We start from the raw sequence: 21,234 nt of genomic DNA, 5'->3' as shown, positions 1-21,234 counted from the left end.
TATCTCAGCCAGATATCCTGAACTGTCCCCTGCCCACCAGCCCCCTGTATTTGCAGACACCCACGTCACTGACACTCGGAGCACCACTCATGTGCCTCAAATCCTTGCTAACCACACCCCTCTGGTCACTACTTCCAATGCCCATCAATCCCTTGTCACCCCAGATGTCCCACTCCTTAAAGTCCAGGCCACCCCCCTTCCCATTACCTCGACTGTCCAGCCCCCTCTGACCACTACCTCCAGACCCCCTGTACCCCCTGCCCATCAAGTTCCTGTACCTGCTGCCACCCAGCCCCCGGCCCTCCACACTACCCTCACCTCTGTGCCCCCTCAGAACCCCCCTAACCAGACCTCACTCACCGGCCCTACACACCCCCATTCCAAACCCCCACAAGTCCCAAGGGAAGGTGCCCATGACCCCAAGGCGGCCCCATGGCTGCCCTCAGCAGCCCCCACAGCAGCCCCGACAGCCGTGGGAGAGGCCAGTCTGGCAGGCCACAGCCGGAGGGATGACCGTTGGCTGCTGGTGGCTCTCCTCGTTCCAACATGCGTCTTCTTGGTGGTTCTACTCGCACTGGGCATCGTGTACTGCACCCGCTGTGGCCCCCACGCACCCAACAAGCGAGTTACCGACTGCTATCGCTGGGTCACCCACGCTGGGAGCAAGGGCCCAACAGAGCCAATGCCCCACCGGGGCAGCCTCACGGGGGTGCAGACCTGCAGAACCAGCGTGTGATGGGGCGCAGCCCCCCCTCTGCGGGGTGGGGGGAAAGGGCGTGCGTTGGACACATGGCCCAGGCTACACCAGGGACCCATGGGGGCTGCCCAGCTGGACAGAGGGCTTCCTGCCCCCACCCCGGGCCCAGCCAGGCTCCTCTGTCAGTCAACTACCAGACTTGACTCTTGGGAAATCTGCTCCCCAGCCCAGCACTCACGACTGAAGAGACACCGAGGCCCCCAGGACTTCAGGGGGTGGGTGCTGGGGTCTTCGCCAATAAATGGGGTGCCAACCTCACCCAAAGTTCCTGACCCCCATTGATGTCTGAGGGAGGGTCTGGGAGGACTCAGCAAAAAGAGGGGACCTTCCTTCAGCTTGTCTGGGCCCAAGGAAATAAGGTAAGACCCCTTAAGGGAGAGTATGCTTCGGAGATTCTCAGGTAAACAGGAGCCCAGAGAGGGCAGAACCTTGCCCAGTGTCACACAGGGAGCCCAGGAGTGGGAGGTTTGGCATGGAGAGAGGTTCATATTTGTTCCTTTTTTTTTTTTTTAACCAAAACTCCAAGAAAGCAAGGCTGAATATGGGGGAGAATTCTCGAACGAAGGCTTCTGCTGAACTGGAGCCAAACTGGGATTTAGGAGTCAAAGGTAAACTCTGAGTCTGGTGATTCTGGGGAGTGAAGGGAGTCGAGTGGGTGAGCTTCTGTCTTCTGATGCCTCCTATTCCATGCCCACAGGCTGCCCAGAAATGGCGGCTGGGGCCCAGGGTCACTCAAGGGTACTGCTATTCCCTTAGTTTAGAGGCGTTCTGAAGGTGCCCCTCTTCCTGGTCTGGGGAGAAGGCGGGAGTCACTGCCTAGCAGGCTGAGATGGGGAAAGCACAGAACCTGGGAGAGAGATCCCATATCCAGCTCCCTTGGCAGGCTTCTGAGCAAGACCTTCCAGCCTTGGGTCACATTTTGCCCTTCTTGTGGGTGGTGCCGGGACAGAGAGAACCCAGGAGACCAGAGCTTGTGCAAGTTGCTCAATGCTGAGGTGTCCCATGGATCCAGAACGGGATAGTCAAAGCCTGGGGGAACCTGGCAAATTCCACCATCCTGGGCTCACTGCCTTGGGGACCAGGAGAGGCGGGATCTGGGCCAGGGAGGCGCCGGTTCCCACTGCCTCTGTAATTTTTCAGTTGCAGTCTCTCAGGGGCCTCTAATTAGGACGGAGCAGAACCAGACCAGGAGAGACCACCCAGACAGGAGAGGAGGGGTGCCCTGTGCCACCCTCTGGCCCCAGGGTCTGGGCCTGGGCCTGGGCTGGGCCCCAGGGGACCGGTAGAGGAGGGGCCATAACTGGGGACGAACCGGGGTCCGTGGAGGAGGTGGAGGGAACGCTATGCACCGCCCCCGGTCCGCGTTCTCAAGTTCCCCTAACTCAAACCAGACGCCCCCGCCAGATCCTGCCCGAGTTTTTAACCTCCGAAACGCCGCTGGAGAGATTCGATGCATGAGAGTGAGGTCGCAGGGTGGTCCAGAGGCCTGGGTCTGAGAAGGAGATGTGGGCGCCTTCTAGGGGGTGGCAAAGCCGGCCAGGATGGGACAGACTGGAGCTCCCTCCTGTGACGCTGGGTAGGGGATCCAGAGCGCCCCAAAGGCAGGAAGGAGTTAAATGCACTGCTGTCGGAGGGAGGGGATGGGAGTGGGGAAGGGGGCCCAGAGCCGGCTCTTTGTCATCCGGTAATGAGCAACAGATGCGGAGCTGCGTGCGGGCCTAAACAGACTGCCTCCCAGGGCAGAACCCCCGCCTGCGCCGAACCCGGGCTCCGCCCAGACCGGGAGCTGTGTCGTAGGCTCCGCCCATTGGCTCTCAGACCCCGCCTCAGTCAGACGCAAAACTCGCCTGCAAACAGACGCCGGCACTATCAGATAGGTCCCTCCTAGTTACGAGCCACCCACTGCTGTCACAGCGCCCTCTCGGCTGGAGCTCTTCAGAGGTGCCGCCCACCAAAGCCACGAGCCTCGCCCCCTGCCAGCTCAGAGATTCTCTCGGAACCATTGCCCCGCCCCTCTGCTCTATCAGCTCCGCCCCGGCCGAGGCAGTAACGATGGCCCCGCCCACCAGGACCATAAGCCCCACCTCCTCGGGGCCGCTCGGGCAGACTGACAGTTCTTAGTTCCCGCCTCCAGGAAGTAGAAACTCCATCAAGAGTTTACACTTTCTCTTCACGCAGCGTAGCTTGCCCAACCCGACTGAACCACAAGCTCCGCCCCTTCTCGGAGCCAGAGACCCCGTTCAGTAGTGCAGAGAATCCCGCAGAGACTTTCCCTAAATCCAGGAGACATGCAAATTCCGCCTTCCGAAGGTTACATGTTGCCCTTAGGAGCCTCCTTAGGCTCCGCCCCCAGTCATAAGCCCCGCCCCTTCGCGGAGTTTTAAAGGACGGGGGCGGGGCCCTAGGCCCAGCTCACTCGAGAAAGCTCCGCCCAACTATTCCTTCACACTGAGATAATGGCCCACCTACAGAGTCCTCGGGTCGCCCACCTGGAATACTCACAAGCCCCGCCCTTGAAGATCCCTTAAGTCACGCCTACCCAGAGCACCCCCTCCTGGGGGATCTGAGCACAAGTACCGCCCACACAGAGCGTATCCCCAATTTCTCTCAGGCTCCACCTACGATGACTGCATGGCCACGCCCACCAGCAGGTTCCACCTTCTCGGGACTCCCGGGCCCAGGACTTGACTTCTGAGTCTTTTCAGACTAGTGGATCCGAACTCCTTGTCCCAGACCGGGATGCCCTTGAACCCAGCCCGAGCACCCTCTCCTTCCCGACTCACGGCTTGCGGTCGTCTAGATTGCAGGTTCTCTGGGGGGAGCTCCGAGACGAGGTCGAGAGCCCGGCGGATGGCATCCATGAATGGGCCTTTGGCGCCACCTTCCTTCGGCGCCGGGGCTTACAGCTACCGGGAAGCCCGGCCCCTCTCCCGAAGCACACTAGAGTTCAATAAATAGTTGCTTAAAGCATTTATCACATGCTGGTGTTATTCAAATATTGGCCGCTTTGGCAAATACTTGCCCCTTGACCGGCAAAATAGCAGATCCGCTCACATGTGTTCTCCATCATATTTGGAAGACCCCCAAGACCTCTGTGCGGCAAGGTGGCCCCTGCCAGTCTTTCCAGTGGCTGGTGGGACTTAAGCTGTTCTTTACCCACGAATCCTGTTTCCCAGGGGCGAAAGCACAGACTCACCTAAATTGTTAGTGTTGAGGGGCGCCTGGGTGGCTCAGTCGGTTGAGCGGCCGACTTTGGCTCAGGTCATGATCTCACGGTTTGTGGGTTCGAGTCCCGCGTCGGGCTCTGTGCTGACAGCTCACAGCCTGGAGCCTGCTTCGGATTCTGTGTCTCCCTCTCTCTCTCTGTCCCTCCCCTCCTCCTCTCATGCTCTGTTTCTCTCTGTCTCAATAATTAACATAAAAATTAAAAAAAAATAAATTGTTAGTGTTGGGTCCTCCCCTCCCCCCAACTAGCACCCCAAAGTATGGACCCTTTCCTTAGGGATATGGATTTGGCAGGAGGGAGTGGGTTTGGGTTCAGAGACCCTCATGTAGAAGCTGAGAGTCACAGTTTTTGGAGCTGGATTGATCTCAGCGCTCATCACTACAGCCCTCACTCCCCTGGGGCTCTATGAGTCAGTGCCAGGGGCTCAATGAAATGTTTTTCAAAGGCTATCGGGACAGACTGGGGAGCTAAGGTTAAAGAGGGGCAGAACTAACACCTACTGAGTTCCAGTAGGTACCAGCACCCAACTAGACACCCCGCGTTAGGCATNCCCCCAGCCAACTCAAAGCCTGGAGAATAAGATGCTTTCCAGATGAAATTCCAACTCAGGCACCCTGGCCACTATGAATGGGAGTAGGGTTTGGTGCCAAATCACGATGAAAATAATAATGAACGCTTGCAGCAGCTATTATATGCCTAGTCCTATTCTAAGGGCTTTACATGTCTTCACCCATTTGAGGTCCATAACAACCCCCATGCAGCGAATGTCATTCTTATCATGGTTTACGGGTGAGGAAGCTGCAGGCACTTCAGACTGTGTGCCTTGTGTTAAGCCATAGCCCAATTTGACCAAGTTAGTAAGTGGAGGTTTGAACCCAGATAGATTCTGTGATCTTCACCCCTAGAGCAGAGCCAGTTCACAATGACAGCCATGTCTCTGATTAGAAAATTCTCATCTCCCAAGGGACTTGCTTTTTTTTAAGTCAATGAATTTTTATTTAAGGAATTTTATGTGATCCCTCCCACTGTCAATCATCTTAGTTCCTCCAAAGTTCAGACTCAGAATCTTCAAAACAGCCCTTTTTTAAATTAAAAAAAATTTTTTTTTTTTTACAAATAGTTTATTGTCAAGTTAGTTTCCGGAAAATAGCCCTTTTAAGAAGAACTTTCGTGGGGTGCCTTGGGTGGCTCAGTCGGTTAAGCGTCTGACTTCGGCTCAGTTCATGATCTCATGGTTCGTGGGTTTTAGCCCCACGTCCAGCTCTGTGCTGACAGCTAGCTCAGAGCCTGGAGCCTGTTTCGGATTCTGTGTCTCCCTCTCTCTCTGACCCTCCCCTGTTCATGCTGTCTGTCCGTCTGTCTCTCTCTCTCTCAGAAATAAATAAAAAACATTTAAAAATTAAAAAAAAAAAAAGAACTTTTGTTCAATTCACAGTTCACCACCAGTCCACAATTTTTGGGGGTGGGCTTCTTTGATCTCCACTTGAATATGGACATACTTCAGAAATTCCCCACCTGTAATCCTTGGGATCCAATATCTTTACTTTAGGGCTACATTTAGGGTCAGAGTAGATGGATCTGCCTGATTCTCAATTTCAGACACCCTCTAGGCATGAATAAGTTCAAATCATATTCACCCCTGAACGATCACACCCTAGAACTGTACAGATTGTTGGGATATGCCAATACCTAAGATTTAAAAGGTTTGACTGTTAGGTCTCTCACACAGTTTTAGCAGATGTAGCTCTTTCCCACAGATCGAACGTCTAGTTCTGCGAATAAAGAAAACCACACATATACTCTATGAGGTGTTTCCAACGAGGTACGTCTATAGAAAAAGCCCCACTGGGATTGACCTCGACAGAGGGAACTTGCTTTTAGCCAGAAGCTGCAAGGTGTACCCTCTTAGGCTGATTGTGCTGTGATTTGGGGCAGTAGTCGGGGGTGAGATTCTTGAAGTCTTCCTAACCCAGGAGGGGTCAGCTGTGATTTGGACAGAGGATTTTGAGGTCTGTGACCTTGTGGGATGCAGACAAGGCGGGGCGGGGTCAGGTCCTGGGGCAGTTTTAAGGCATCTGGTGGTGGCCATGCTTTAGCATGGTTTGGGTGACTTCAGGGATTTCTTCCCGGGAGTCAGCTAGCTAAGAGCAGGCACCCTGCACCAGACAGCCTCGCTTTGATTCCAGCTCCACTACTCGAGGGCTGGGGAACCTTAGGCAGGTTCTCTGGCTGCTCGATGTTTGGCTCCTCATTTAAAAACGGGCATACTAGGGGCGCCTGGGTGGCTTAGTCGGTTGGGCGGCCGACTTTCGCTTGGGTCATGATCTCGCGGTTCGTGGGTTCGAGCCCCGCGTCGGGCTCTGTGCTGACTGCCAGCTCGGAGCCTGGAGCCTGTTTCAGCCTGTGACTCCCTCTCTCTCTGACCCTCCCCTGCTCACGCTGTTTCTCTCTCTCTCTCCTAGAAATAAATAAAACATTTAAAAAAAAAAAATAAAAACGGGCATACTAAAGTGCCGACTGGGGCCACAGAAATCTGTCAGAGAGAAAAAGGACTCTTTATGAGGAGCATCAAGGTTTCCTGCTGGAAGGCAGTGAGGATTTCAGGGTGGTTGCACAAACCTGGTACAAGAAATGCTGTGTGCCCCAGCTGGCACCAGAGGGCCCTAAACACAGGGTCCAGAAACAGACCCGGGAGAGCTGAATCGTCAAACACTGAAGTCCCCACCACATCCTTATGGCAGAGATTCTTAAACTCCCTTGGTTCATGGTATCCTTCACACCCTGAGTACCTCGGTGGTCTTTTCATGGCACCCTGAGCCAAAAAAAAAAAAAAAAAATCTAACAGGAGCACCTGGCTCAGTCGGTGGGTCATGAGACTTGATCTCAGGGTGGTGAGTTCAGGTCCCACATTGGGTGTGGAGCTGACTTACAATAAGCTTTTTAAAAATGCCTAACAGTTTCATTTAATAAGTAGTTAGGTCCAAACAGTATAAGAGGTAGTTGTGTTTTAATAACTCAATAGTCATTTGAAAAAATAATATGCATACGTTGAAAGATACAAGAATCGGGGCACCTGGGTGGCTCAGTTGGCTAAGCGCCCAACTTCAGCTCAGGTCACGATCTCGTGGTTTTTGAGTTCAAGCCCCTCGTCAGGCTCTGTGCTGACAACTCAGAGCCTGGAGCCTGCTTCGGATTCTGTGTCTCCCTCTCTCTCTCTCTGCCCTTCCCCTGCTCACACTCTGTCTCTCTCACTCTCTCTCAAAAATAAATAAACGTTAAACAAATTTTTGAAAGATACAAGGATCTTGTTATTCTTAAGTAATCACAGTTACCTGCTAGTGAAATATGTGCCTGTTGGGCACTACGCAGCTTCTCGAAGCTTGGAATCAGATTGGACATCGCCACCTTCATTTCCTATTACGCATCGACTTTCCCAATAGTACTTGCTTCTAATCGTGGCGGCTGCCAAAAGCCCAGGTTCACAAAGATACTACGTCGTGGAAGGAACACGGTGCAAGCCCATGTTGAAACTGTGAACAGCCTCCAGCTAGCAGTTTGCCGGTTATCTGACAGATGTCTGGTATCTCTGTGTTTCTTTCAAAGTTTTGTAATGTTCTGGGGCTTCCTGTGTGTTTGCTGCAGCGCGGCAGGCCCTACAGCAAAGGAAGGGCTTTGCTAACACAGCGCGACCCTGACAGAGGACACTTGGAGAACAGGGAAGAAGTTTGGGATAGGGGATGTCCACAACCCTTCCCCTCCCCCCTTTTCTCCACTCGGCTGCCAGGTTTGGCCCCATGGAGGCTGATGATAGGATGGATAGGGACCTGTGGGCGCCTTGCAAGGTCAGATTGGGACGACGATGCCACACCCAGGACGACTGATGGAGGCCTGCGAGAAACACACAAACTTGGAATTGGGGTGGGGGGTGCACCACCAGGCAGCAGAAAGTGAATACTCAGGTCTTGACACACGGACTGTCTTGTGGGGGGTGGGTCTTGGGGAAGGTGGATTTTCTTGCTCTAACACAGACATCTGGCAGCAGCTTTTCCCAGAGGGCTCACCCCAGCCTAGACCCGGCAATGGCCCGCACTAGAAGGGTCACACTTCCCTTGGAATCCTACAGAGGAAAGACTTACAAGACTTCCAGAGAAAGGAATGGGAAAATCAGTCTATCCCATCCATTAGCTGCCCGATCCACAGACGGACGCTTCATCAGGCTCCAGGGATTCTGTGGCCCCTGAAAATAGGTGATCAAAGAAGTTCTCGAAGGACTGGTTGAAATATGTCTCCCCCTAGATATCTCACAATAAACTTCTCCCCACTTCAAGGTCCTTAACTTTAACCACATCTGCGAAGCCCTTTCTGCCGTGTAAGGTAACATGTTCACAGGTGCCAGAGACTAGGGAGTGGACGTATTTATTTGGGGCCATCATTCTGCCCACCACACTTAGGGACTAGGAACAGAAGCCTCCGTTGGTTTGAGATGCCACAGCCACAGGGAGCAGGTTCTGTAGTGGAGTAGCCGGTGAGCACGACGGAAGAGAAAATTCGGGAGAGACACTGCCACTTGAAAGTTGCCAGCCACTTTTTTTTTTAATGTTGATTTCTTTCTTTATNAGCTGTCAGCACAGAGCCCAACACGGGGATCGAACCCACGAACCGTGAGATCATGACCTGAGCCGAAGTCAGACGCTTAACCGACTGAGCCACCCAGGCGCCCCATAATGCTGATTTAGTTTTGAGAGAGACAGAGAGAAAGAGGGAGAGAGAGAGAGAGAGAGAGAGATACAGAGCGAGAGTGAGGGAAGGGCAGAGAGAGAGAGAGAAAGGGAGACACAGAATCTGAAGCGGGCTCCAGGTTCCAAGCTGTCAGCACAGAGCCTGACGCAGGCCTTGAACCCACAAACTGTGAGATCATGACCTGAGCTGAAGTTGGACATTTAAACGACTGAGCCTCCCAGGCACCCCAAAAGTTGCCAGGCACCTTAAGCTGCAGTCCAGAAAGTTTCGAGAGCTCCCATGCAGCGGTGCTGTTGCTGCCAATTATCAGTCGTTCCCGGTCATGTGGCTGTGTGGCCCAAGGGGGTCAGTGTGTGCTGCCACAGCCGTCCCAACCACAGGAGTGAGGGGCTGGGTCAGGAGATGTTTCCAGCTTTGGCATTTCATCCAGGAACCATCTAGACCACCCCCCGCATGCCAAGGCCTTCCCTCTCTCTTGCTGCTTCTTTCCTGATATCTGATCTTGATTCAGGTCTATCTCCAGCCATCTGGGCGCTATTTAAGCACATTAAACCCCCAAAGGAGAGAAGGTCTCAAATGCTTTTCTCCGAGGGGCACCTTGAACTCCCCCCTACCCCCCCAGTCAGAGTTCTTTGATGGCAGGCAAAGTTTTAAAAAGGAAATTTTGGGAGGTTATTGAGAGCCGTGGAGCTAACGTGGGCTGCAAGACAGGTCTGGAGTCAGTAGAAGCTGGGGTGGCTTGGGGTCTGGAGCAGGGACTTTCGAGCAGCGCAATCAGGCCACTGCTTTGTCCCCCGCCATTCTCAGAATCCTCGAGACTGTGAGAAATTTACATTCAGAGGAAAGATCATCCACTGGGTCTTTCTTGGGTGATATGCCTGCAATTTTGTTCGTTGAAGGGGAGGAGAAGGCTCCCAACAACAGACCTATCAGCTTGGTTCAAAGCAGCAGACAGCTGGGGCGCCTGGGTGGCTCAGTCAGTTAAGCGTCTGACTTCAGCTCAGGTCATGATCTCACGGTTCGTGGGTTCGATCCCCGTGTCGGGCTTTGTGCTGACAGCTAGCTCAGAGCCTTGAGCCTGTTTCAGATTCTGTGTCTCCCTCTCCCTCTGACCCTCCCCTGCTCAAGCTGTCTCTCTCTCAGAAATAAATAAAACATTTAAAAATAATAAAATAAAGTGGCAGACAGCTTTTTTGTAAGTTTATTCATTTATTTTTGAGAGGGGCAGAGAGAGAGGGAGAGAGAGTCCCGAGCGGTCTCCGCGCTGCCAGCTCAGAGCCCGATGCGGGGCTCGAACTCATGGGACTGTGAGATTATGACCTGAAAACAAGAGTTTGGACGCTTAACTGACTGAGACACCCAAGCACCCCAAGTAGGCAGCTTTTAAGTGGCAGTTTCTTTCACTGATAAACAAATAATTTAAAAATATATAGATNCATGATCTCGCGGTTCGTGGGTTCGAGCCCCGCGTCGGGCTCTGTGCTGACTGCCAGCTCAGAGCCTGGAACCTATTTCAGAGTCTGTGTCTCCCTCTCTCTCTGACCCTCCCCTGCTCACGCTGTCTCTCTCTCTCTCTCCTAGAAATAAATAAAAACATTAAGAAAAAATTAAAAATATATATATAGATTTTATTGTCTGCCCTAGTCGGTTCTCCACTGTGGGATAAGCTCAGAGAGTACTTGCTCAGGGCTATTTTCCTGGTTCCCGTGTGTGTAACTTGGGACGTCTGGACACATATAAAGTCCCATATCCCCATGGGAATAAGAGTCATTACAGAGCGAAGTGTCACCGGGACACACTGCCCACTAAAATAATAAACCATTCACTCTTTTTTTCCAGTATTTATTGAGAACCCTACTATGCATCGGAGTCCACAAGGGATCAGAGATACAAGACTAACCACACAGGAGAACAGCTCATATGGCGGACCCCTCAGGGCACCGCCCAGGCAGGAAGGGGTGGGGATTCGAACCTAAGCAGAGGCAGAGTTGGGACAGGAGGAGAGAGCAAAATTGGGAGGTGGTTGGTGAACAGATATGAACAGGACTCAGTGACTGGCTGACTGTGAAGGAAAGGAATGATGGCTGATTGGTTTTGGCTTCTGGATGGTGTTACCCATGGAGGCAGGGACATAGGAGAAGAAGCCAGGGGCGCCCGGGGCACTCATTTGGTAGAGCATCTGACTTTGGCTCAGGTCATGATCTCGGTTAAAACCCCACAACAGGCCCACTGCTGTCATGGTGGAGCCGCTTTGGATCTCCATCTCCTTCTCTCTCTGCCCCTCTCACACACTCTCTCTCAAAAATGAAAAATAAACATCAAAAGAAGAAGAAGCCGTTCTGGGGAGATAAATGACACAGTCAGTTTTGCATCTCTAGGGGTTGGAAGGTTACCCGAATGGACGACTGGATGCTGGAATCCGGAGCTCAAAACAGACGTCCAGGCTGAAGACAGAGATTTGAGTTTCCGTTTTCCCCACGGCGGCTGGAGGCATTACACAAACTGCGAGCAGCGCCTCCTTGGCCTGATGAGTACTAGCGCCCACTACCCGCTGCTTTCCCGGTTTGGCTCCGGAAGCCGACTGAGCCACGCAAGCAGTTCGGGAGTGCAACTCCGACCCTAACTTCATAAATGTCCACAGTGTTTGAATTTTTAAAGGATCATATATTCATCTTTTAGGGTTTTTTGGAGGTTTATTAAAATGTTAGTCTTTATACTACTGTAGTTTTTCATAACATATTGTGCTTTTATAACACATACAGTGAAATCCTTCTACTAAAAGAATTCAGTATTCTTATTTTGGTCACTTTCATTTTGCAAGTTTTTAGAAGAGCAGTCAAAGAGAAGAAAAAGACACGTATCTTTTGGAGTCTGCCCATGGTTGACTGAAAACCAGCTGAGTTTAGTCTCAGCTGACATTCTGGACAGAAACTCTTCTTTTTAAATTTTTTTTACTTTTTTTTTTAAATTTTTGAGAGAGCGTGAGCAGCGGAGGGGCAGAGAGAGAGGGGGACAGAGGAACTGAACCAGGCTCTGCGCTAAGAGCAGAGCGAGCCTGAAGCGGGGCTTGAAGCCATGAACCCGAACCATGAGATCATGATCATGACCTGAGTTGAAGTCAGATGCTCAACCAACGAGCCGCCCAGGTGCCCCTGGACAGAAACTCCTCTTTGGAGCGGATGTACTACAGCCTCTGGCCCTGAATGTGCATTTAGCAATTTGGTGGGTCTGTTTTTCTTTCTTCCTCTTGAATCGGACTTCTAGGAGTTTTTTGCCTTCACCCAGCAGAGCAACAGCGCTCATTGCCCGCCCTGACTGAGGGGTGTGTCCAAGTTTTGGCTGGACACCTGATGCTCCTTATCCTTTCCAGATACATCCCAGCCACCTTGACGATGACTTCATAGTCACGATCCCTGCAGAACAGACAGCAGCGTGGGTGACATAAGAGGGAAGATGAAATTCGTGAAAGATGCAGGGGCCTGGGGTCCTGGGCCTGCATCCAAGAAGGAGACACAAAGCTTCGTGGTTTGCTCTGAACGGGAGCGCAGCATACACTTCCCCGGGTGCCCTTCCTGGGTCCATTCACCTTCTTGGGATCATAAAGGTCCATCTCAAGTGAGGCAAAGCTCCTTCGGTCTGGGCCACTGGTAAGTGGTGCCACTGCTCCATCCCCAGGACACAGATATCCTGAGAGGCTGGAGGTGTCAGTAGGAGCTCAGGAATCATTCACTGAGCACATACTTACTGGATGTCTATTGTGTGTGCTGACTGCCAGTGTGATCTGGAGTGTCTATTCATAATTAATAATAATAGTACTAGTGACCATTATTGCTAAATTTACTGAGCATTTGCTATATTTGAGTCCTGTTTTTTAAAAATTTTTATGTGTTTTTTTTTTTTTTTAACTTTTGAGAGCAATAGAGACAGAGCATGAGCAGGAGAGGGACACACAGAATCTGAAACAGGCTCTAGGCTCTGAGCTGTCAGCACAGAACCCAACACGGGGCTTGAACTCACAGACTGCAAGATCATGACCTGAGCGGAAGTCAGATGCTTAACCGACTCAGCCACCCAGGTGCCCCTCTTTGAGCTCTGTTTTAAGCGTGATATGACTCAGGTCATAGTGGCAGAATTGGGACTTTGTCTGACTCAAAGATCTGCATCTGTGGCCATTTGCCTCCCATAGCTTTTTTTTTTTCCCCCAGGGAGTGGGGGAGGGAACTCCATTTATTTATTTATCTATTTACTTACTTACTTATATATGTATTTTGAGAAAGAGCCAAAGAGCATGGGGGGGGAGGGATAGAGAGAGAGGGAGAGAGAGAATCCCAAGCAGACTCCGCACTGTCAGTACAGAACCCGACATGGGCTCAAACCTACGAACTGTGAGATCATGACCTGAGCCTAAACCAAGACTTGGACGCTTAACCGACTGAGCCACTCGGGCGCCCCTTGCCCCCCGGCCCCCATAGCCTTAGCTCTAACAGAAGAAATAATAAACTTGTACACAGGGAGCCAAGGTAAACAATATTGGCGGGGCTGGTGGGAGATGGATTTAGACAGTCAGGACTCACACCCAGGCTGAGCCCTGAGTGTTGAGTGGAGCGAGGGAAGAGCTAGGGGAAGGAACAGTGATCTAGGAGGTGGAATAGCGTGTGCCAAGACCTCGAGGGGAGGGAAGAAGGAGCTTGGTTGTTCTAGGATCAGGTACAAGGTCACCGTGGCTGAGGCTTTGTAAGGAGAGGGGATCAGTCTCCAGGCGAGCTTGGGGGATCTGCCAGAGTCTACAGGGGTCTGAAGACTGGGGCAGAAGCCTGGGTTAGAGTTGATGTTTGGTGGGAGGCACCAGTGTATTTTGAATGACGTGGAGATGTGATCTGATTAACACTGGAAGAAGCTGCTGCATGGGCTGGAAGGGATGAGGTGAAGCGGAGGCCTGTCGGAGTCTGCGCCAGTCGCTAGAGGAGGGCCCTTGGGAGCCCAAAGCAAGGTGGTGGCTTGGGAGGGAGAAGGCCTGAGGACTGTTTAGAGAGCTTTGTAGGTAGAATCCTGGCTGATATATTTCATGTGAGGGGTGAGGAAGGTGTTCGTGAATGAAATGCTACAGCCTGTAGATCTTCAAAATAACCCAGGGTGTGTGTGTGTGTGTGTGTGTGTGTGTGTGTGTGTGTGGTAGGAGTGGTCATGATAGGTGATGGCTGTAGAGCTGGGTGCTGAGTACAAAGAGCCCAACTGCACCAATCTCTCTACTTTTGTGATGTCTGAGATTTTACATAATAAAAAAGAAGAAGAAGGAGAGGATCGCCATGCAGGTGTCTGGCTTAAGCAACTGGGTGAAGGATGGCAGGATTTACTGAGATAAAAAGACAGAGGGGAAGGATTGGGGCACAACTTGGAAATCAGGTGCTCTGTTTTGGCCACGCTGTGTCAGGTTTCAGTCAGAGAGTAAAGGCAGAGGACTACGAGATTTTTGGAACAAGGCTCTGTCCTTTTCCTCAGACAGAAAAAGGTTGGTGTTCGTTTTGCAGACCGCTCTGTAGATGTCTATCAGTTAGGAATATTTGGCTCAGTGGCTGATTACATTTTTGAAGAGAGTCACTATCCCACATGCCCATCTTACAATGTGATGTTGAAAAGCTTCCTTTGAGAGGTGGAGTCTTGTATTTCTTTCCCTAGAAATTGGGTGGATCTTCTTAATAACCTTGGCCAATAGAAAGGGGTAGAAGTGATGTGTGTGACTTCTGAGGCTTGATCATAAAGGGCAATACAGCTTTCACCGTCTTGATATGCTTATTCTTGGAACCAGCCACCATGTTATGAGGGAGCCCAAGCCACATGGGAGAGGCCCTGTTTGGGTGTCCTTGTCGATAAGATCTGTTTAGGCCCTCAGCCACCAGCCAGCACCAACCGCCCAACATGTGAACCAATGAGCCTTCAGATGATTCCACTCTTGGCTTTAGAGGCTTCCACCAGAGGTCCTAGGTGTCCCAGAGCAGAGATAAACCACCCCTGTTTGCTCTGTCTGAATTCTTGACCCACAGAAATCAGGAGAGATAATAGTGATTATTGATGTTTTAAGCCACGAAGTTTTGGGGTAACTTGTTATGTATTTGTAGATAACTAACATAGTATGGCAGTAATAGAAACAAGGGGGAAAAACCAGTATCTTAAACAAACTAGAAGCCTTTTCCTCCTTCTATTGAGAATCTGGAAGCAGACAACCCAAGGAAGCTCCTATGGTGTCATCAGAAGCCCAGGGGTCTTTTATCTTGTTCTACTATCCTCATCCCATGGCTATGATTCTCAAGGTCACCTCCTGATCCAATATTGCTGCTGGAGTTCCAACCATCACATCTGCATTCCAGGCTGAATGCAGGATGAAACAAGGAGACAGAACTAGCCTTCACCAACATTGTTTCCGTTTCAAGGAGCATTCTTAAGAACCGTTTCCAACACCATCTCCTTCTATCTCAAATCCTAAAGTGAAGTCATAGTCACAGTATAGGTGCAAGGGAGGCTGGAAATGCTGCCTTTTAGCTGGGCTCGCTGCCATCTGAAGTAAAACCGAGGTTCTGTTGTTGAGGAGGGGAGGGGAGTAATTCCTGGCTAGCAGGTGGCTGGTGGCTGTCCTGCTAGAGCAGGACAATGGAAGAAGGAACTCTCCATTGGGAAGGAGCTGGAGGCGGTAACATGTCCCCTCCCCCCGCCCAAACACGCACTCCCCATGCAGCTTCCTTAAATGTTTAGGCACCATGGAGTTTTTTCAGGTTGTTTCTGTACAAAGAACTGAAGCCACGTCCAGAGAAGTGAGGCAGTGATGCCCAGGGAAAGCTCTGGTCTCTAACACCACCCTCCCGCATGGCCAGCAGGCAGCTGGACTTGGCCTAAAATGCTAACACGTGGGCCTGACCTTGTCACTTACCTGCTCAATCACCTCTGCGGCTCCAGTTTGCTCCAGCTTTCAGATGAATCCCGGGGCTTGGTACCGACGGCCTCAGCCACCCCTCCCGTGGCAATCGCCTCTACCTCCTTCTCACGCCTGCTTCATGCCCTGCCTCCACGCCTCTGTGCCTGCAGCTCCCACAGCCCAGACCACACCCTGCCCTGTGTCCACCCGGGGGAATCCCACCCATCAGCACCCTTCTAGGGCCACCATGAGCCCTTATGGTGCCTTTGCACAAATCAGAAAACGGTGCCTTTCTCCAGGCGGACGCAGCTCCGTGTCGGGGCTTGAGGAGTGGCCCACAGTGGATTCCACCCACAGCTGCCCCTCAGCCCAGTGCCCTGGCGCGGCGAACGCCCGGCACAGGCATACATGCGAAGACGTCATCACTTCCAGGAGTGACTGAGGGCCTTGCTTTGCCCATGCTCTGGGTCTTCAGATCCCATGCGCTGACTGGGGGCTGCGTTTCCCACCCTGCGTCTTCCGGCATCCTCGGTGCCCGTCCCCCCGAACCACAAATACCAACAGCCATCGGGGGGAACTGCATTTGCACCGCAGATCACAGCCCTTTCCTTCCACTTTGGGGACCAGTCACCAGTCCCTTAGTCCGCAGCATGCCCAGTGGCAGAATGAAGACCGACCCTCCACCCTGGGGCTGGACGGGGGGCCACGTGGACACTGCCTCAGAAGTGCCCCAGATGCCACTGGGTTGGAGTCAGCTGCTCAGAGCAACTCAGACTGAGTCTCAGGCCCTAGGCTGGGTGGGAGGGAGGGGGTTCTCCCTCGGCTTGCCCGGGTCCTGGGAACACTGGAGTGCACGGCCCTGTGTCCCCTTCCACAACCGAGCACTGCATCGCTGACCCAGGGTGGCCCATTGTGCTGGTAGTGGCCTTGGACCCACCACTCAGGAATGCACATGAGAAGACCTTCCATTTCATACCTTTTATTTTATCTGCATCTTCTCTGCCTCCTCCCCCCCCCCCCACTGGCCCCTCAGAGGGGGTGGAAACCCTATTTGGAAGGGAAAGGACTTCTCTTTCCTCCCTGGAGGAGAGATGGTGTCTCCTGGGCCAGGCCCCACTGATGGGAGAAGCAGGGGCCTCCATGGCTGAGCAGGTGCATCGTCCAAGAGGCCGCGGCCAAGGCCAAGGTCCCTCGGATGCCCTGTGGCCCGGGGCCCCGTGGGTCATCAGGAAGGTGAAGAGCAGAGAAGTGTGGGAGGGGGGCGGTGGGAGGGCAAAGCCCAGGGTGCGTGTGCGTGGGTGACAGAGGCAGATGTGGACTTCGCGGGGGACGGGACAGAGACCAGGGGATGTGGGCTCCAGGCGGGGCCCCGAGAAGGAACCCCAGGTCACAGGGGAGCTGAATGGGGGGGAGGGCGTACCAGGGAACCACTGGGGGCCGGGGGGACAAGGCTGTGCTCCAAGAACCGGGCTCCCAGTACAGGGGCTGTGCTGCAGGGTCTGACCAGGGACCGGCCCTCAGCAGAGGCCAGAGTCAGGCAGGGAAGGGCCTGTCAGGGGGAGGAAGATGGGGACTTTGGGCCAGAAGCGGGGCCGGGGCTCTGGCGCTGTCCCCGCAGCCAGCTCCTCAGCTCCGTGGAGGCCGGCCCAACCGGGCACGGCCCCAAACCACCAACTTGTGCTTCTGGGTCGCTTGAGGGCTCCCAGCGTGGCCTCAGCCACGGAGGGCAGAGCCCAGAGGCAGCCCTCTGCTGCATGCAACAGCTGTCCCCGGGCCCCTCCCCCATCCCAGGCTTGCCCCCCTGCCCTGCCTGGGAGGGCCCTAAGCCAGATCACCGGACTCTGCAGGGGGCAGAACGCGGCGGTGGGTGGCGGTGGGGAGCCATGCTGGGACAGTGCAGAGACTCAACTTCAGCGGTGTCCATTCACGCCTTCCGGTCTGTTGAAGGGCCCTGCCCCACGCCCACCCCTCGTGTGCTGGTCTGTTTTCCCTCCTGCCTTGGACAGCAATTACTCAGGCATCGAAGCCCACGGTGGGACGGTGGGGAGGAGGCCGCTCGGAGGACCGCGTGGGGCTCAGAGCGCACCCGGCCCGTCCCCCTGGCAGCCGCTGTCACCATGGACAATGAGCACCGGGAAGTAAAGGGCGTCCTCGTAACACGGTGGGCTTTCCAGGGGCTCTGTGTCCTCTCCCCGGCGCCCTAGCGGCCCCCCGCTCAGGCTTCGGAAGACCCCTGGTGTGGCCCGGCCCCCGGCTCCCAGGGAGAGGCGGCTGCGGCTGAAAGGCAGGCGGGGCCCGCTGGGCCGCGCGGGNAGGTAGGCGCCCGAGCCGGCGCCCATGACCACAGCCTCCGAGTAGCTGGGCACCAGCTGCCGGTTGGAGCAGATGTGCCACTCCAGCTCGGTGAAGTCCACCGTGGCCACGCGGGAGAGCGGGGGCCCGCTGGGCACGGCCCCGGGCGGGGGCGAGCTGGCACCAAACAGCTTCTCCACCTGGTAGTGCACGTGGGCCGTGCCGTAAGCCGCCACGACGCGCAGCGGCCAGGACAGCGTGGCCGCGGACACCAGCCAGAAGACCCAGGCGCGGGCGTACCAGGGCGGGCTGCGGGGGTCCGCGAAGACCATGAGGGACTCGCGGAAGTCCACGTCCTTCAGGTGCATGCCCTCCCGGGCCTCCAGGTAGTCGTCCAGGCCCTCGTTGGCACTGAAGAAGCGGGCCCTCTGGGTGAGGTACGAGGCCTCGGCCTCGGCGCTGCCAAAGCTGAAGCACTTGGTGAAGCGCAGCCGCGTGGCCGCGTGGTCAGCCAGGCCCACGAGCTCTTTGGAGACATCGCGGACGCCGTGCGCTGAGTAGTCAAACTCGCCGCGGGCCGTGCGGCTGTCAGCCCTCTCGTGGTAGACCTGCGTGGTGGTGTAGGCATCGCCGTTCCGGTAGCGGGTGATCTGGCGGGTGCGGCGCACGTAATGGTAGCTGGTGGCCTTCCACCAGACACAGGGTGGCGCCTGCTGCAGCCGGCGGATCAGGGCGAGCACGGTGTTGGCGTCGGTGCGCGGCGCCTGGCATGACCGCACGTGGCAATGCCAGCACTCAGCCAGGTAGAGGAGGTACAGGAGGGAGACGAAAGCCAGCGGGATGTACAGGTAGCCGTCAGAGCAAGGGCTGGCTGGGTAGGTGGGTGGCGGGCCCCCGGCCCCACGGGCCAGAGCTGCCTCAGGCCCCAGGACCAGGCGCGGCACGGTGGCCAGGCGACACCAGGCCACCACAGCGCCGCAGGCATGGATGAGCAGTGTGAGGAGCAGGCACTTCCAGTGCGACTCTCGGCACAGGGAGCTTCCCAGGGACTGTTTCAAGGGCCGCTGCTGCAGGGCGGGCAGAGAGAGCACAGGCGTGGGTCAGGCCGGGCCATCAGTGGTGCCTGCCCCTCTGCCCAAGCCCTGAGAGGGAGGTGGTGCGACGCTCCCCACTCTACAGAGGAGGAAACTGAGGCTCCAAGGGACTAAGCATCTCGCTCCGGACCTCACCCTTCTAGCTCTAACACACAGTGGAGCTGCAGGATTCAAACTCGGGCTCATCCGCCCTGAGCCTGTCCATCCCCATCACCTCTGTCAAGGGCACCTAGGACAAAACAGACCCATCTCTGCCAAAAGAAGAAAGGACCCCCTAACTGGCCATTGAGAAACCTGAGCTCGGGTCCCAGCTCTATCTCTAATTTGCTGTGTGGTCTTGGCCATATTCCTGCCCTCTCTGGGCCCTGATTCCTGGACCTGTTGGTACGGGAGGCCAGGGTGGCAGGGGTCCTGAGGGTGAAGAGCATGGGCTTTAGAGCCCCACCGCTCAGGATTCAGTGCTGGCTCCACCACCTACTGTATGACTCGGGCAGGTCCCTCATCGTTTCGGGACCTCAGTTTCCTCATCTGTAAACTGGGGCAGTTGTGAGGATTCAACAAGATCATATGTGTGGCGATCTCAGCACAGGGTCTGGCCATGGGAATAAACATTATACTGTTTCCCTGAGACTCCCTCTGGTCCTTCGGTTCCACTTGGAGACTTGGGAGAAGCATTTAAGTGAGAAAGACGAAGAGCTGGGAACGGAGGAGGTGTGAGTCTGGGGGAGCAGATGGAGTGCCGTCCTCCACTCCCCATCTGCGCTGTGAGGGAGGGGGTGGAACACAGCTGCTGGGCAGCAGGGGCTACTCCGTGGCCCAGGGGGTTAGGCCTACCTCCCAGGCAGGGCTGCCAGCCCGGGGGGGCCTATGGAGAGACACGTGGGGGAGGGGTGGGGGAAGAAGGGGGAAGAGAAGGAGAAGGGAGAGGTGGCCAGGTGCAAACAGCAGAGGTGGCATCAAGCTCAGAGACCCAAGAGGGGAGGAAATGCCCCCAGCCCAGCCCAGGGCGGCCTGTCCTACCCCCAAGTCACCCACCACAGGTGCACATCACCACCACGACCCGCAGGGCCAGATGCACACACCCGCACGTTCCCACCTCCATCATGTTTGTCACGGACCCACCTACATCCCTGACACCAGACCCTCAACGGCACCCAGGGCACCACCCCTCAAGCCAGAACATGGTGCCCGGGTGCACGCGCTCGCCCACGCACCCACGCACACACCCCACCCAGACCCGCCCACCGCAGGACACGCAAGCATATGCCAATGACACACTGACTGGAGCCCAGGTACACAGCAGCCCCTCACCTGACCGTGGGGCACATCTCCCAGCCCCACCCCTACTGCAACCCCACACCCTAGACTCTAGGAGAGGCCCACCCACGCCAGAACACACGCACACATCACCACAGCACTCGGGCCACGGACCGCCATCACCTGACTTTAGCGCACCCAGGGTGTGGGGGGCACGGGCTAGCACTCCCACACCCGCAAGCACACCACATCCCCCCAAACACACAGAGCCACTCACCACCTATCACCCCAACACCCCACACAGGGCTCCGCACTCCTGCGGCTCGTCTTGCCGGCGAGGGCTGAGGAGGGGCCGCCCTGGGGGTCCCAGGCAGCAGGATGGGCCCTCTGGCCTCGCCGCGGGGAGGGAAAAGGGGGACCAGAGGCCTCCTCCTCTCCTCTTTCCCCTCCTCCCCCCGCTCCCTCCCCCAAGTCCCAGCCACCGCTGCTGCATTGCAGGCGCCGCCCGGGCACCTCGTGAGCCTCTGGGCTGGGCTGGGGGCCTGACCCCGGGGCCTTGGGGCTGAGGGGCAGCGCTGTGGACGGGGGGCGCGCAGAGGCCGGGCGCTGACGTCACAGGAGGGCGGGGGGCGGGAAGAAGGGGCGCCCGGGACTGGAATCGCCCCCTCTTCCCTTTCCAGCCGCCCCACCCCGACCCACACGCGAGCCCCTAGTCTGTCAGGGCGCTGGCTACCTTAATGACGTCATTGGCAACAGGGGTGTGGGGACTTCCCTCCTCAGTCCCTGTCCCGGGGTTTGCCCCTTCCCTTGTCCCCCTAACCCTGTTCCAGCCCCGGCTCCGGCCCCCCAACACACAGCGCTCGTACCTCCTCCCGCAGCGGCTCGCCGTCCGGGATGAACTCGGCCACCTCCCCGCTGTCGCCTCCGCCGCCCTCGGGCATGGTGTCCTGGCTGCTTGGGC

At 55.3% G+C, this 21,234-nt stretch overlaps 2 protein-coding genes and 1 non-coding gene across 3 annotated transcripts in view; 1 reads left to right on the top strand and 2 right to left on the bottom strand.

The window, feature by feature from the left end:
• CD248 (CD248 molecule) overlaps positions 1-1,011 on the top strand; it is a 2,597-nt gene extending 1,586 nt beyond the window's left edge. Inside the window, exon 1 of the mRNA XM_077771389.1 lies at positions 1-1,011. This exon is cut by the window's left edge and continues 1,586 nt beyond it. Within this exon, the coding sequence (XP_077627515.1) occupies positions 1-736 (736 nt within the window). The 3' untranslated portion in view covers positions 737-1,011.
• A 4,708-nt stretch (positions 1,012-5,719) lies between these two features.
• Positions 5,720-5,845, bottom strand: LOC144237754 (small nucleolar RNA SNORA18). The gene has a single exon (XR_013336934.1). It is a non-coding gene; the product is annotated as a small nucleolar RNA SNORA18 (small nucleolar RNA).
• A 10,748-nt stretch (positions 5,846-16,593) lies between these two features.
• On the bottom strand, positions 16,594-21,228 carry TMEM151A (transmembrane protein 151A). Its single transcript, XM_077771379.1, has 2 exons — positions 21,140-21,228; positions 16,594-18,989 (listed from the first exon to the last, which is right to left on the bottom strand). Exons 1-2 carry the CDS (start codon positions 21,212-21,214, stop codon positions 17,706-17,708), a joined length of 1,359 nt encoding a protein of 452 aa, XP_077627505.1. The 5' UTR covers positions 21,215-21,228; the 3' UTR covers positions 16,594-17,705.
• Between the last annotated feature and the right edge of the window lie 6 nt (positions 21,229-21,234).

Source organism: Crocuta crocuta, unplaced genomic scaffold (assembly GCF_008692635.1).
Source record: "Crocuta crocuta isolate KB4526 unplaced genomic scaffold, BGI_CrCroc_1.0 scaffold647, whole genome shotgun sequence".
In the NCBI taxonomy this organism is placed as follows: Eukaryota; Metazoa; Chordata; class Mammalia; order Carnivora; family Hyaenidae; genus Crocuta; species Crocuta crocuta.
This window is presented reverse-complemented; position numbering and strand designations above follow the sequence as displayed.